This window comes from Rhamphochromis longiceps, linkage group LG23 (assembly GCF_057381845.1).
Source record: "Rhamphochromis longiceps isolate RC_006_pf linkage group LG23, R_longiceps_female_GT1.1, whole genome shotgun sequence".
In the NCBI taxonomy this organism is placed as follows: domain Eukaryota; kingdom Metazoa; phylum Chordata; class Actinopteri; order Cichliformes; family Cichlidae; genus Rhamphochromis; species Rhamphochromis longiceps.
Window position 1 is genome coordinate 42,029,121 of NC_140578.1, and position 16,669 is coordinate 42,045,789.

The 16,669-nt window shown below is 41.8% G+C and overlaps 1 protein-coding gene across 2 annotated transcripts in view; it reads right to left on the reverse strand.

Moving 5' to 3' along the window:
• creb3l1 (cAMP responsive element binding protein 3-like 1) overlaps nt 1-16,669 on the reverse strand; it is a 41,506-nt gene that overhangs the window by 8,986 nt on the left and 15,851 nt on the right. The window contains exons 3-8 of one of the 2 annotated variants that reach the window (XM_085397328.1): nt 11,433-11,519; nt 2,134-2,288; nt 1,956-2,037; nt 1,204-1,400; nt 421-567; nt 141-199 (exon numbers count right to left, since the gene is read on the reverse strand). In XM_085397328.1, coding sequence (XP_085253454.1) covers nt 141-199; nt 421-567; nt 1,204-1,400; nt 1,956-2,037; nt 2,134-2,288; nt 11,433-11,519 — 727 coding nt within the window. The remainder of the gene's footprint in view (nt 1-140; nt 200-420; nt 568-1,203; nt 1,401-1,955; nt 2,038-2,133; nt 2,289-11,432; nt 11,520-16,669) is intronic. The other variant, XM_085397329.1, reaches the window with a different exon arrangement.

Consider the following 16,669-nt stretch of genomic DNA (forward strand, 5'->3'; position numbering starts at 1 on the left):
ACAATGCTCTTAATATAATTTTAAGGAAACTACAATTCTTATTATTTTTTAAAGGCTTTGGAAAGCACAGACGACAGTTACGAATGTAAACCAAAAGAAATGTGCATGGAGCGGAAAGATAACATTTTTTCCAGCCTTACTTTTTCTCCAGACATTCCACATACTCTTTCTTCTTCCTCCGACTCTCCTGAGCTGAGATCTGGAGAAACGGGCACAAAACCAATCATTGCTCCACCACAAAACCACATTTCTAATTGGAGCAAAATTTTTGGTAAATGTGTTACTATTTCTGTTTGAAATAGTAACACAAGGCAGTCCAAGATTCTGGGAATAGCTCACGTTTTTGTTTTTTTGGTTAATTAAATGTTCAGTTCAGCCGTGCACACTAACAGAAGACAAAAAGGTGCAGTGCCTGCTTACCTTATTTTTGATCTTTCGTCTGACTCTCTTCAGTGCCTTCTCTTCACTCTTCGTGAGAGGAAGTTTGTTAGGTACCGGGTAACCCTCCGCAACCAGGGTCCTCTTCTCTTCTTCTGTCAGCATGAGGGGTCCCGAACCCTGCAGTTTCTGCACAGTGAAACAAGCACTTCATCAGCGCATAATGCTAATAAGCTCTCATAATTCAGTCTCTTATTTATGTCGGTCTGCTTTTAATTTGCATGTTGACAGCGAGCACACCAAAATCTCACATCTCTCTTACATTGCATTACACCCGAGAACAACACTGTTGGAGTTTGTGCGATGGTTTAGCTGTTCACGTGTTTCATTAATAAAAATGAAAAAAAGAAAAAAGAAAAATGTTGCTGACACTGAACAATTGTGAGTAAACAAGATTGGGTCACGATGGCCTCAGAAGGCCACTGAAGATTCATTTATTCTAAGAAAAGCTGCTGAATCAGACAAACAACATTCCAGACGGACGGATTTTCTGACTTTCTGTTCTTTCAGCAAATTATGGGATGTATTTAACCCCAAATTAAGCTGATTTACAGATCAAAAATCCCAACTCTACAGTGTCTGCTTTCACAACAGAAGGGCAGCCTATGAAACTCACAGCGCTATATAAGGACACAGTCATTTGAACATTTCTTATAGCAAACACCAAACCACTGACACATTAAATCCCCCACATGCGCTGCAGAACGGGCACGGAGAGGGAAAAAAACAACAGAGGGCACAGAGGGTAGGGGCTCTTTAACTCACATGCGGCGCGGTGAGGAGGGGCGAAGAGGAGATGGCCGAAGAAGATGAGGATGAGGACGAGGCGCGACCTCCTGGCCTCTGTTGTGGTTGAGGGGAAGACGGCGGCAGAGGGAGGTGTGGGGAGGAGGGGGGCAGTGAGCCATCACTGTCGCCGTGGTTACTGCTGGGAGGGGTGGGCGGCAGCTGGAGAGCATCATCTAAAAAGGAGCACAGCACGTGAAAGGAATCAGTGCTTCTACTTTAAACAAATGACCACTGAAGATATTCATAGCTAATGTAAGTCCATTCTCCCAGACCCCAAATATTATACTGCTGTGATTATTGTGGCATATGCAGAGACAGCTCGGCGAGTATTTTTGCCCTGATTATGGTCTGCAAGGTAGTAGTGCCTCTAACGCTGGGGTGGTTAAGCCCTCATCATATTTAAAGTGAAGGCTTTTGTTCCAACAGATGTTTGAGGTAATTTATTTTGTAATACTTTAGGTGAAAATGTGCACTAACTAACTCATTCAGCTGCTCACTTCCTTCACAAGGGGTCACCACAATGGGTGGATCCACATATTTGATTTGGCACAGATTTTTTAGACCAGATGACCTTCCTGACTCAGCCCTCCCAGGGATTTGTGTCTCCTTCTGGTTTCAAACCAGGGATGTTAGGTAAATGTCTTAACCACTACACTAGGAAGCCACTTCTAACATTAAAATAATCTGAGTCAGACAAACCACTATAGCACTGTGAGTGTGTCTGTTACCGCTGGGCAGGCTGAGGTACTGTCCAATCTCTCTGGGTTCATCTTTTATAGCAATGAGCTTCATATCCTCTTGACTGCACTCCTGTAGAAACAACAAACGTACCTGACATCAAAAACACCACTCATTTTATTTTTTTAAATGTTTCATCACTGAGGCAAAGGACAGATGGATGCTAACCGTGTGTTTCCATGGTGAGCCTCTGTGTGGAGGGGCAGGGCTTAATATGAGAGGCGGGGCTTCCAAAGGCTGAGGATCTAACCTTTGGCCAACATCAGGCTCCTCCTGCTTCACCAAGATAGCTGACAGGTCCTGGCTGAAGCTCCACTCAAACTCTACAGAAAAGACACCACAGACACAGGCAGGGTCACAAGGGGCTGGAGTCTATCCCATTTATCACATGGTGAGAGGTAGAATACACCCGGGACAGACTGCCAATCTGTCGCAGGCGAACACATAGTGACAGGCAACCATTAACACCTACGGCCAATACTGAATCACCAACTAACCTAAACCCAAGGCATCTCTTTGGACTGTGGGAGGAAGCCAGAGTACCTGGAGAGAATATTTCACACAGAAAGGCCGTCTTCCTGTGAAAGAACGATGCTAACCACCACACGATCATGCTCCCCTAAAGTCATCCTCAGCTTTCTTATACTGAAGTATTTAATCTGAACCAAATGGTTTGATGTGTGAGAACAACAAAAACACAAAGAAAAAGCTAAAGCAGAGCAAAAAACTGCAGAAATACCTGCAGATGTTTTCCATGTGTCACAAGGGGAAGGGGGGAACGGGCAATCACATTGTTTTGATGTCATAGCAGTGCAACATGGGAACACCGTCCCATCTACACAAACCCTGGCAAACCCTAACCCTAACCCCCATGACTCCAATACAACCATATACATACAACCACAATTGTACCCCGACTATATGGCCCTGACTTTTGCATTCACAATTAAAGGCCACAGTGTTATTGTGTATTGGAACAGACAATCCCAACTTAAGGTTCAATCGCTAACTCCTTCTTTCAACTATCAAATGAAATACCAGTGGCAATAATGAAAAACCACCAGCAACAACAAAAAGTCTCAAGAATTCAAGAAAAGTGTTCCTATTCTTTAGAAAAGAAGGTTCTAGTTAACTGAGAAACTTGAGCAAAGTTGACCTTATTTCTCTTCAGGGAGGCTTTGCTGTAGGTCTTCCAACGGGAAGTAATTGACAGCTTCCAAATCACACTTTGAAGGAGCTCAAAATATCTGAGCTCTTCCTGACAAGGCTGGACAATGTCGTTCTGGCAACTGCGGTGCATAATTTCCCTCCAGCTGGTGTATATACCCTGAAATAAAAGATGGGCTGAACCAGCAACTCGCCCTCATTATGCTTCCTGGGAAGAGAAACAGTCGCCGCCTTTAAACACTGAAAATATGCATAATTGAGTGACCCGGCAATGAGGCGAGAGTGCAATTTCAAAGGAGGGTTCACCTAAACACGATGTGGGTATATTTCTAGAGGAGCACAGGTAAATCGTTGTTTAGTCTGCTTTGAAATCCAGAAAGTATTTTTAGGAAGTTTTAGTGTGTCTGCAGAGATGCCAGTGCATCCAACCTCCTGAAACGACCTGAGGCAAGACAAAGCTGACAAAGCCTGACTAACATCGTGCTGCTTGTTAGTGACTGATGACAGCTAATGAGGAACTTCTTTCTTTCCACTCTGACAAGCCTCATATCTTTGCTGGACTGTTTCTTTTGTCTAAAACTTCTTAAACAGTGGCATGAAAGCAGCATTCAAACCTCTGAGACTGTTTTAACTAAACATTGAAGATTTTGAGTGATCTTAAGAAAAGGGGCTTGACAAGACTGTCTTCAGACGACAAGAAAAAATTCACTGGAAGCTTTGTTAGATACTGCCATGACTCATGAGGGGTGCTGAGTCAGAAGGATCCTGGGAAGAGAAGAACGACGAGTGGAAAGGATAAATAGATAAACAGCTGTAACCTCATCGACCTGTTCCTCACGTTTGCACCCCCGGGACCAGATTTCACATTCTTACCGGTACCTGAAGCAAGACGATCTAAAATAGACGTTGACTTTTATTTTTAAAGCCTTTTCTAAGCACAAGTTCTGCTAACTCCCACACAGCACAGTAGCCCTCTGGAGATATTTTGTCCCTGAAAGAGGGTCGGAGGAAAATCCACAAGAAAGTGTCGTGTCTCCTGAAGCCTGTCTCACAAAACAAAATGACCAAGTTAGCTGGATAACTGCACAGAACAAAACCTCAAACAGCTGTTTTGTTTGGTTACAGATTTGGTTGGTTCCAGATTTTCCAAGCTGCTCTATCCAACTAACAAGATTCCTGTTTGCGAGTCAGAATCCAGATGCTGCAATCAACAGCGTCATCTAATCCATAGATACATTACTCGGTGGTCTATTTCTTGCAACTCAACTCTGACCTTTCCAAATAGGTGGCTTTAAAGTAGCGTTCCACCAATTTTGCACATGGAGTTCAGTTTACTCTGCATTAGAGGCAATTGTGCCAGATTCATCTCAGAAGTGTGTGTGTGTGTGTGTGTGTGTGTGTGTGTGTGTGTGTGTGTGTGTGTGTGTGTGTGTGTGTGTGTGTGTGTGTGTGTGTGTGTGTGTGTGTGTGGGCAAACGTTTAAATGGAAAACATTGAGGTGGTACTTAAATATAACGGAAAACCAAACAAAACCCGAGTCAAGCCAAGTTGAGGCACTGGTTAAAAGAAACTGTCCTTGAAAGTGGTGTGCAATAATTTATAAGTCATGTGACACTGTGGTTGATGAAAGAGAAATCCAATCGTCAATTGAATGTTTAGATTGAAAAAAAAAAAATGGAGCCACTCAATCAATCCACTGTCTTCTGTTTCTCTCATTCACAATTGTATGGCAAGTTGGCAGCTAACACAGGGTGAGAGGCGAGGTACACGCCCGACAGATGGCCGATCTGATGCTAACACAGAGAGACAAACAACCATTCGCACTCACATTAACACCTATGGGCAATTTAGAATCACCAGTTAACCTAACCCCACTAAGTGCATGTCTTTGAACTGTGGGAGGAAGCAGAGTACCTGGAGAGAACCCACACAGTCACTGGAAGAATGCCAACTACACATGCCAAATGCCACACCTCAGCTTATGAAGGAGAGAAAGAAAGAAAGAAAGAAAGAAAGAAAGAAAGAAAGAAAGAAAGAAAGAAAGAAAGAAAGAAAGAAAGAAAGAAAGAAAGAAAGAAAGAAAAGTTTTGTCGCCTTTTATTTCACCTAATGTCTCAGAATGGATGCATTGGTGACAGCGACCTCCTGGCCTCCCTAGTTCTCAGGAGGCTGATCAGTGCTTAGGAAGTATTTCTTAGCCTTAGAAGACAGGTCCTAGTTGTGGCTTCTTCCTTTATCTTCACCTCTGCACCTGCCCGCACCATCTTGTGCCTCTTTAACTTTGTCTCCAAACTGCTCAAACCTGAACTGTCCCTCTAATGTACCTATTTCTGAATCTACTCCTAAGAGTGAGTGAAGGTCTAAAAGTTAAAGTCTAAAAGGCTCCGCGAGCTTTCAAATGGAAATTTTCAATACAACTGTCCTGTTTATTTGAACAGCGCTTATAACCCTGGGACATACGAGTATGTCTAACCAGAATTAAAGGGTCAGCTGCACATGCTTTGAATTAAGGCCCTTTAAAGGTGAGCTGCTCCACGGGGCATAATTAGGCAAAAGTCACGCATTAAAAGTTTTCTTCCTACAACGTTAAAAGCGAAACCACGACACAACTTTTAAAGAGTTAACTGCGCGCAGACAGGGAGGAGTGAGGATGTTTCATTATGTCAGCACTGACACACGAACGCCACGCCAGTGACTTTGATGTTTGTCGCATCAAACACGCATCCTAAAGGCTCCCCTGGTGCATTGAAAGAGGGCTTTTGCTTTTTCGTGCGTGCGTCTGTGTGTGTGAACGTCACGTTAATCACATCCTGGTTTCCTAGCAACATTGTGCTGGTAAAAAACGGACTGAAGTTTACAAGCCGTGAGTGTGTGCGTGATTGGTGAGAGCAAAGAGGGGGGACGGAGGTGTATTCCCAATCAGACAGCTGCTTGCGTGCTTTTGTGTCTGTATCCTGTCCATCACTACAGCAGAGAGAGAATAAATCACATGGCTGCTGACTTTGGGCGTGTGGGTAACGCCCAAAGTCAGCAGCCATGTGAGGAATAAACACCTCAGGGCAGTGAAAAACAATGATAAGAAGCATTATGAGCTACAATATATCTAAATCTACTTGCTGCTGATTATTTGAACCCAATAGTTCAATCACAGTGGGCACAAACATGGATAGCCATTTGCTTCTGAAATCACAAGGGTCTCTCAACCCTATAAAAATCTGCCTTTTAGCCTATACTTGACTGAATGTTCAAAGCGATGCAGGCAATAGAGGGACGAATTATTGCCATCAATGGACTGTGCATTATCTGAGTTTGTACATCAGTAGGTAGTACATGAGCGTAGAAAATTGGGCTTAATAAGTCCAACCGCAGCACTTCCCCCTTGAGCTGGAAGAGCTTAAGTCCAAGGCTGCAGCTAACAATCGCTGCGCTTTTATTCCTAATTTATTCAATTATTCTACACAAAAAAGGTCCTTAGGTCTGCGAATTGATGAAAAACATCCCTGTTATTACTTCCTGAAGGTTGAGGTGACATCTCAAAATATCTTGTTTTGTCCCATCAACAGGCCCCCAACTCCTCAAAAGTCAGAAAAAAACAGTTAAAAGCAGGAAATCCTAACATTTTTTGGTTTTTAACTGACTGCAGTGAAGCAAAAAGCAAATGCCTAATCAGTTAATCGCATTTTTCCACGCCACGGCATCACTGTAATAGACGTCCCTTTAGCAAGCGTAACTGCCATAGAAGTGATGATAATGATAATGTAGCTGGATAAAAACCTCCACTGGCAGTGCGAGGACCCCACCCCAAACAGCTCATTAGTCCCACTTCAGTATTTTTTTCCATGCTGCCCCGACTCCTGCATGATCTCACACTCATTACGGCTCAGCTACCTGTGAAAAATATCATTCGCCGCTAATGTTGCTGATTAGCAACGTGAGCCTGAAATGTTTTAGGAAATCAATGAGCGCACAAAAGGCATCAGGAGGAAGACAGGAATCCAGTTTTGGGGGTGGATCCGACATTTACCTATGCCACACATCCTGCCTATCAGAAAGAGTCCTCTCCTTAATGAGGCCAGTCCTGCTGCTCGCCTGAGTCTCGTTAAGCCTCCTGCCCTCGTTAAGTCCTCTAACACTGTTTTTTTTAATGAATACCAGAAGCTCTTAGCTGTTAGCCAATGCATAAGAAAATGGTCCTGAACACGGAGAGGCCACTGTGATATTTCCACTGACATCACAGTGACACACTTGTCTAAATGTAAATGTAAGGTTTAGGACAAGTAAAACCAATTGTTTCACTCTCCACGTTTTGGAATTTCGTTGAATGTTGTTAATTAAAAAAAAGAAAGAAAGCTTTAAAGGTCTTCCTGTGTGGGTAAATTGCTGTAAGCTCAGGTAAGAAATCCGGCGTTAATGACCAAATGGCTCCTGGCAGTCACCACGGGGGGTTAATGGAGGCGAGGTGGTTGCTGTGTTTGATCTCAGCGGGGCAGCAGTAGCATTAAAACATTCAATGGATCAGCGCAAAAAGGAGCTGCAGTAAAACACGCAGCTTCTCTTTAACCGAATAAGAGGCACAACAACAGCAACAAAGACCACACGCTGAGAGGAAGAAAGAAAGTTTAAAATGACCACAGACAATCTGTACGCTGTTGTGTTCTGCTGGAAGCAGTGTGAGTCCTGCAGTAACAACAAAGCAAGGCAGCCAAGTGACCCTTGAAGACCTCCAGAAACCACCAAACCACATTTGATCACTACTGATTTTAAGCAGCAGAGCCTTCAACTTTCAGGCCCCTCTTCTATGGAACCAACTCCCAGTTTAGATTCAGGAGACAGACACCGTCTCTACTTTTAAGATTAGGCTTAAAACTTTCCTTTTTGACAAAGCTTGTAGTTAGGGCTGGATCAGGTGACCCTGAATCCTCCCTTATTGATGTTCCAATAGCCCTAAGCTGCTGGAGACTTCCCATGATGCATTGAGTGGTTCTTCTTCACTCACCTCTTTTAACTCTCTCTGTGTTTATAAGTTAATCATTAGTTATTATTAATCTCTGCCTCTCTGTCCACCACAGCCATTCAGATAAACAATTAAATGACAGAAAAAATGATTTTTTTTCACCGTGGGCTACATAAATTTTGAATTTTTACACTGTGTTCACAGTGCAATAAATAAATAAATAAATAAAACAGGACATTTTTGTGAATTAACAGTCTGGGCAGTCAGCTGCCAAAACTTTGGCTGTAATTTTACACATTTATTTCTTACAGTTTAAGCCCAAACAGTCGTGCTGACAGATTTCTTTTGTTTACTACAGCAACATTTCTTTATCACAAAAACTAAAAATGTGCTGGTGAAATCGCACTTCTGTTTCTTACATTGAGATAACTGGGAGATTAAATTGAAGTTAAACTTCTTTACACTAATAGAGAGGGCAGTTTCCCCAGTGTGCCTCACCTAAAATCAAAGTGGGCCGTGATGTAAAATGAGTTTGAGGTGACTGCTGTTGCAATTTGGTGCTATATAAATAAAATAGGATTGAACTGACTTGATTTGTTGGGAACCGCCCAAATAGGAGGACATCATAATCTTTTATTGTTACAGTGATACGTTGCTGTTGTAGACTGAGGCTAAGTAAGCACTAACTGATTTCTTGATTTCCATATAAACCGTAATGACCTTCCATCTATTGTGTGCTGTGTTCACTGTATGTGATGGGTACTTTAAGACAAAAGTGGCCTGGATGCAGTTCATCAGGCTAATATCTGATCTCACTTTTATCAACCACTGTGCAATTCAAGCAATGCAACATGGGTGATACTTGCTGGGGCAATAGGGGCAACTTTTTCTGGGTGTTTATCAGGACGCTTCTCGTATAAACAGCCCAGCAGTGGGTGTCAAATAAGTCTGATCTTGTCTGTGAGTGCTACATGATCCTTGCATCCACTGTTTTACCCATCATTGTAATTCTAATTGGACAGGACCTTCTTGTCCAACAAAGCACACTAAGATCCACAAATCCCTTCATTCAGAACTGACGTGCTTTCTGAAAGGTCAAAAACGTCTAACACCTCTTGGTGCTTAATTAACCTGACTCATCGTGACAAACAAGCAGCTGCTCTACTGCCGTGCTCTCGTTTGAAGCTGGAAAGGCCTGCAAGGATGTGCGCATCTTTGGCAAGGCTGCAAGGATTAGAGTTTGATTCTGGGAACTGAGATACTAGGATTTATGACCAAGACTTGCCGTCTCAGAAACATTTTAGCATGCACGCTAAATGGCCTGGAATCTCACAAGACATGTGCTGTGACCACATGTGCATTTTTTTTATTATTATTATCAAAGTCCCCTTCTCCAAACTGCATAAGCAATAACACACAGCAATGGAACTGTGCGCAGAAGTCCAACCCTGAAAAGTCATTCATGCAGCGATACCGCAGAACTTCTCAGATGCAGCAGTCTTGTCAAAACACTGCTACATGCCAATATGACAGCTAATAGTCCAGGAGTGCCACAACTTATCTGTCATTGTGAAAAGTGTCAAATCTAGAAGTGAAAATTGAGCATTCAACAAGTGGCCTAATCTGACATGCAGCTCTTTATTCAACAGGCACAGCACTGTGCATAAAACAGAGCCTAATATAGTAGCTAATGCTAAAAAAAAACTTCTTAAAAGCTTCTTAAACCGCTGAGACAACATGTACAACCAGCTGCATGCAAGACAGTTTTCTTTCACCGCCGCTGCACACAGTAAAACCCCTTTTGGTCATCCTCTCCAGTATAACCACGTTAAGGTTAAAAGGAAATGCTGGAAAACAGGGACTAAATCCGTTTTATGATTATTTATAACACATTGCTGGGTTTGCCATTTGCTTGCCAGAGACGCTTTGGAGAACTTTTTAACATTCATGCAAAAGCAGAGAAGAAGACAAGATGTTGTCGTCCTAAAAGAAAAGCAAAGCAACATTAACATAGTCTTGCAGCGTCTTATTTTTGTGCCAGTGTACAAGCGGAAAAGGCATGTTAGGGCACAGTTGGTTAAGCGATATTGTACCATTTCCCTTTAAAACTTTCGAACGCTGCCTCTAGAGTGAAATATTAAGGCACCATGCAGCAGATGCGGGTTGTAAAATGCATGCATGCACATGTCCAATAACAAATGCATACAACGTGGGTTTGTCAATGTGTGTGTGTGTGCACCATATGTGAACTGATAGTGCTCCAACTGCACAGTGAAGAAATAAAGAAAAGAATATCCACAAAGTACCATGAAATCACAACTAAGCAATTTTTTTAATTGTGCAATATCAAATATTTAATGCTGTATTTCTTTTCCATTTTCCTGTTTGGGTTTGAATCACTGTGCAGATATTCATATTTTGTTTGAAGTTTGGACCGACCGGAGTGACTGTCACTGTAAACTGATTTATTCAGCCTGATATGACTTCATCCTTTGTCCCTCTCTCTTTCTCTCTCTCAGGAGCAAAGTATTATCTGTCCATCAAGGATTGTGCTTTTTTTTTTCAAGAAATTGTGGCATTTTGGCAGTGCAGATAATTTGATATTTATACGAATGAAGTGGATTTTATTGGATTACAGGAGACAGAGAAGCAAAAGAAGATAAACAGGCATCAGAGAGACAGAGAAAAGGAGAGAGAACGAGAGAGATAACCTGACAGAAGAGAGAGAGAGAGAGTTTCCGCTGGCTCCGGCTAAAGCTGCAGATTTAAAACCATACGCTTGTCATAGTGTTGTGTGCGTCTGTGTGTGTGTGTGCGTGTGTCTGTGTGTGTGTGTGTGTGTGTGTCTGTGTGTGTTAGGTGGGCAGGGCTTAGCTGGAGGAAAGCTGCTCATACTGGGTTCATACAGCAGGATCCCCGGGACAAACGGAGAACAGACAGCACCCAGACAGACGGCGCGAGAGCGAGACAGGTAGAGACGCAGACAGGGAGGGTAGGGATAATGAGGAAGATGAGTCAGGAATAGACAGAGGAAGGTGAAGAAAGCAGGACTCAGAATATGCAACATTTCTCCTCAACTTGCACACAAAGTGCAAGTGGATCATTAAGCCATTGATTATATATGACAGGATTGAGCCAATCGAAGTGCACGACAGTTGACAGGCAGCAGAGAGGGTCAGGCTGCCTGCTATGTGTTATATCAGGCAGAAACCTGAGCCAACCAGATAACCAGGGGACAGCCAGCGTGATAAAGAGCCAGACTAAACATCAGCAGGAGAGCTTTGCTTGGCTCTGAGCGGTTTAAAAAGAAGCCAAGGCTAAGAAATAATGAAAAGATCAAACTTACCAGAGTCTTGGTCCATTTTGACTGACAGGGCTGGGCTCTGGGGGGCTGAGTCTTCACTCAAGGAGTAGCTGTGCTCTGCTTGAATATCTGTGAGATTAACAAGGCCGTCTCACAAGGATGGAAAATGTAGCAGTGCAAGCTCTGTGTGTGCATATTTGAGAGCTTTCTCATCTTCTGAGTCAATTGTTTTCAGTTCCAATTTTTAAAAAGATTTCAGTCACACTCTCTGTCATGTAAATACGAAGTTATAACATGACAGCACGATTACAGAAGGAAGCCACAAAGCCAGTTCAGAGCCCGACACCTCATGAATGAGCGGTGTCACTGCAGTGCTCTTCCGGTCTCTTGGCTGCATCAGTGATAGCTATTAAGACATATCTTGTCATTAAGGCCTTAATCGATGATGATCATGAGAGCACGGGTTCCTCATGAATGCTGCCCCTCAATATTCATGATTTTCTTTAATTAGACAGAAAAATCTGCTGGGAACTTCATGATGTCCAAGGTTTAAGACTCTCACAATTACTCCCAGTGCTGTGCATAAGTCTCGAGCTACCTATCATTTCTTTATAGTTTGCTTCCAAGGAGCGATAGTTCTCCAAGGTCTTTCAACAATTTCCCTTTGGCTCCCTTTTGACCTATTATCAGTCCAGTCATGACTATTGTCACAGGAATGTTTTGTTTATTAAGCCATGTAACAACTCAAAGGATGAACCAGTGTTGATCCTACAAATAAAAAAAAATGTAGCAAAGAACCCATTTTAAATTGTATCTTTAGGCACTTTGTTGCTAGGAGACTGTCACAAAAACACATCATTTGTTCCCATTTCTTCATAGTTAAATCTATGAAGAATGTCAACAATAACACAGGATTAAAAAAGTATTGTTGCACCAACAAGCTGATTCCCAAAGAGGTATTAGCTGAAAATTTGCCATATCTCAACATGAAGTTGAGTGTATCCTTAAAATCTTGAGGAAATAATTGAGAACAAAAGAAGAAGAAGCAGACCTAAAAAAAATCACTTTGGATGAACAGTATCTGCAACTCATGTCCGTAGGAAACAGGAAAAATCCAGCAAAGACCTGACACAGGACCTGAGAGATGATACTGAACTTTTAGGTGATCAGCTATTGTTCAGCGAAGGCTCATTACAAATTGTCTCAGTGGAAGGATAACAAGGAAGTCATTCTTAAGAAAGAGAAATGAGGAGAAAAGGCTGACATATGCCAAATTACACAAGAACTGGACTGAAAATCAGTGGCAACAGGTCTGATGGAGTGATGAATTCAAATGTGGTTAGAATCATTGTCAGGATATGTGGAAGAGGTTATGAGAGAGGTACAACAGTGAGTGTCTACAGTCATCTGTAAAACACGGTGGAGGCCCTATCATGGTTTGGGGCTGAATTTCAACCAGTGGTGCTGGAGTTCCTGCCGAAACTGATGCAATTATGACCACAGAAATGCACCATCAGATTGTGATTCACAATGCAATACCATCTGAAAAGCAACTAATCAGGAACAGCTTCATTGTTCAGTATGACAATGATGCAAAACACACTATCAATGCAGTAAAAGCATACAGTACCAGTCATGGATTGACCTCCCCAGAGCTCAGGCCTCAACATTACTGAAACTGTGTGGGAACATCTTGACAGAGGACAGAGGGAAAAGGCAGCCAACGTTCAAAGAAGAGGTTTGAATGTCCTTCAACAAGCCTTGAGAACTATTCCTGAAGACTACTTAAAGAAATTAAAGGAAAGCTGACTAAAAGAGTTCAGAATAAAGGTGGTCATGCCAAATAGTGACTACCAAACTCATTAGAATAAACTTTTCCAGAGTACTAAAAGTACTATTTTCTGGATAAATGTATACATTCATGATGCTATGTACATATCCACATGTAGTACATATACATATGTCCATACATAGTGAGAGTGCTGTTAAGACTTTAATGTAAAAGTGACTCAGGCGTTCTTGAGACATGATAATAACATAACATCCTGCTTTTTGTCCTTTCTTCTAATCATTCTAATGACTTTGTGACTATGGCAACTAGGGCTGGGTATCGTCACTGATTTCTAGAATCGATTCAATTCCGATTCACAAGGTCCCGAATCGATTCGATCCACGATTCGATTTAATTCGATTCGATTCGATTTAAATCTGGGAAATTTTGACAGTCAGAAATATTATAATTCAGATCAGTACATTTACATATTTTTGTATCAATAAAAAGGAAGCTGACACACGCAAGACTTTATCAAAGGTGTAAGCATCACAGCAGATGCCTTTGTGTCAAAGTAGCTGAAGATAAAACACAGAAAAACATGAAGGTGGTTTTCCTGGCCTGGGATTTTATAAAAATATTCTGCAGTACATCAAAAACGAAAGAAAACCATTAATCAACATATGAACATTACCTCTGAAGTTACAGCGGTTTTATTAGAGACATGGTTAAGCGTTTTGCATTTTGAATAATTTTAAAAAGTTTAAATTTGTTCAGTATTGAACAGCAGAAATGAGGTTTTCTTTTCGGAAGAATGTAAAAGGGAAAAAAACAGCGGCCGACAGCGCTGTAAACAACGGTAGACTTGTGCGTAACAAGCAAGCGAATAATGAAGAAAGGGAAACTGTTCTTGAAGTACACAGAGAGAGAGAGAGGGCGAGAGAGAGACAGAGAGAGAGAGAGACAGAGAGAGAGAGAGGGCGAGAGAGAGAGAGACAGAGAGAGAGAGAGGGCGAGAGAGAGAGACAGAGAGACAGAGAGAGAGAGCTGTGCATCGCGGTGGAAGCAAAACAGTAAAAGTCAGAGTGAATTCATGACGATGTTTATGTGAATCTTCTTTTGCTGCTGGTTCGGTCAATATTGTTTGGAAAGAGATCAAACTAACAGCTTTAGAATCAGCGCATAAAGGGCGTGAACACAAAGCGCGGACCCGCCGACAGATCAGAATCAGTGAGCTGTCGGCTTTCAGCCCCGACCGTGTCCGTGCCGTCGGGTGAGAAAGGCGACATCTAAATGATTCTGATCCGCGGGTCGCGCTGTGTGTTTAAGTCTTTGTGCAGAATCCGTGTTCCTGCTCTCATTTACTGTCTTAGCTGTTTGGTGGTTCTTGAAATTTTGTGAGATGTCACCAGAGATTCTGGCATTTCGGGCAAAATAAATTTATATTAAAAAAATCGATTCAGGATTTTAATTAATCGATTTTACGTTATCCAAGCCAGAATCGATTTTAATCAATGAATCGATTATAAAAACCCACCCCTAATGGCAACGACTAACAGTGACACTCATTTGTCTCAAGTGATGAGCTGATGACAGCTTCCACAGGCTGTGAGCGCCTATTTTGCAATAATTTTGAGCTGATAAACAAGATCCAGTAACAAGTGAGTTTAATCTGTTCCGTTCCGCAGGCAGGAGTTCTGGAAGTCAGACTTTGGCAACAAAAGCTGGCTCTCATATCATGAAATTTGAACTCTTGGGCACAGAAGGAGCCAGCGCTGATGTCAGAGAAGGCTTTTGATTCAACCCAAGTAATGAGACTGGGGACTTTTCTCCCCAAAGGTTGGCTAAAGCAATGATATGGTTGCCACAGTTGAGCTAGTTCTGACCTTTAGACAGGTTTGAACGGTGAACTTCTTACAGTGGCTTTTCCCATAACCACAGATGTGACTGGTTCCAACCAGAGGTGTGGACTCGAGTCACATGACTTGGACTCGAGTCAGACTCGAGTCATTAATTTTATGACTTTAGACTTGACTTGAAAAAATGTTCTAAGACTTGTGACTTGACTTGGACTTTTACACCAATGACTTGGGACTTGAATTGGACTTGAACCGGTTTACTTGAAAAGACTTGATATTTTACCCCAAATATAAAATTTAACATGCATATTATATAGAGATTGAAAATGTGACGTCATTCACGGGTAGAACCGCAAAGGATTCTGGGAACTCGTGGCAAGCGGTACTAGCGCACGCAGGCTTTCAATTAAAATCAGTTACACAGCGATAAAAAGAAACACAAAAATGGCAAGAAGCTGTTGTATTATTAACTGCAATAGCCGGTCGCATGACAGCCACGGGAAGCCGACGGGTAAAGAGATCGGTTGAAGAGAAATTGTTCAGCCATGTTTCCGAAGTAACAAAGACGCGACTGGATTGCAGCCATTCAAAGAGCAAATATAACGTCCCAGAACACTCCAGCTCACAGGTTAGTCTGCTCCAAGCATTTACACGAAGGTCAGTGTTTAGTGTTTTTTAGTAGTTAATACGTCATTTTCATAACATAATTGGTGATATAGGTTACAAGCAAGTCTGGCGCTGAACAGAAATGGTCGCGCTATGCTCCTTTATTTATTGTGCATAAATAGTGAATTGTCCTGACACAATATTGCGTTTCGCTTCTGTTATTATGGTACATTGACAAAAACATATACTTTTATTCACAGGATAAAACAGTTGTTTTGTATCACTAATTGCCCAGTACGATTACAGCATACAGTATTATTGTCACTGCTACATTTCTGTGATGCTACCAGAAATTATTTCCACTGCTAATTAATTACCGTTGAGCTCAAAGGTCCTATTAATAAACGGTTAACGAATGTGTATTTATGACGACAATTTGTGAGACTGGTAAACTTATGATACGTACGATGGTCTTTACTTTCTACACGGTGCATTTCAAGGTCCTGCACCCATCCGTCGGTAAACTGTACCTGGGCTTGTTGCAGTGACCTGAAGTTACTAAACTTCATGAGTGTATGCACTCACTCCAAGAACCGTATGATTATAAATATGCATATAAATATGCTACGATGAGATAGCTGACTTCATCTAACTAGCAAATGTTTTCCAGGCTACGTTGGTGAAACAGTTTTTTTTAATGTGTATGATATTTTTGTCATGCGATTTTAAAGCCGGTCCTACAACCGCATCCAAGAATAACATGCAGCTTATCTCAGAACTGTCGGTGAAAATTATTCTTGGAGCTAGGTTTAATTGAGCTGCATTTTAAAGAGGTGCAATTTCACAATTTGTGTATATTTTCTACGTTCACTTTTGTCATGTGTTGAGAAAAACACAGATTTAAAATTACATGGTCTAATATTTACATTTAGCATAACTGCAACATTATTTTTTCGTTGTTTTTTTTTTTAATGACTCGAAAGGACTTGAAATTCAAAGTTTCAGACTTGTGACTTGACTCGGACTTTTACACCAGTGACTTG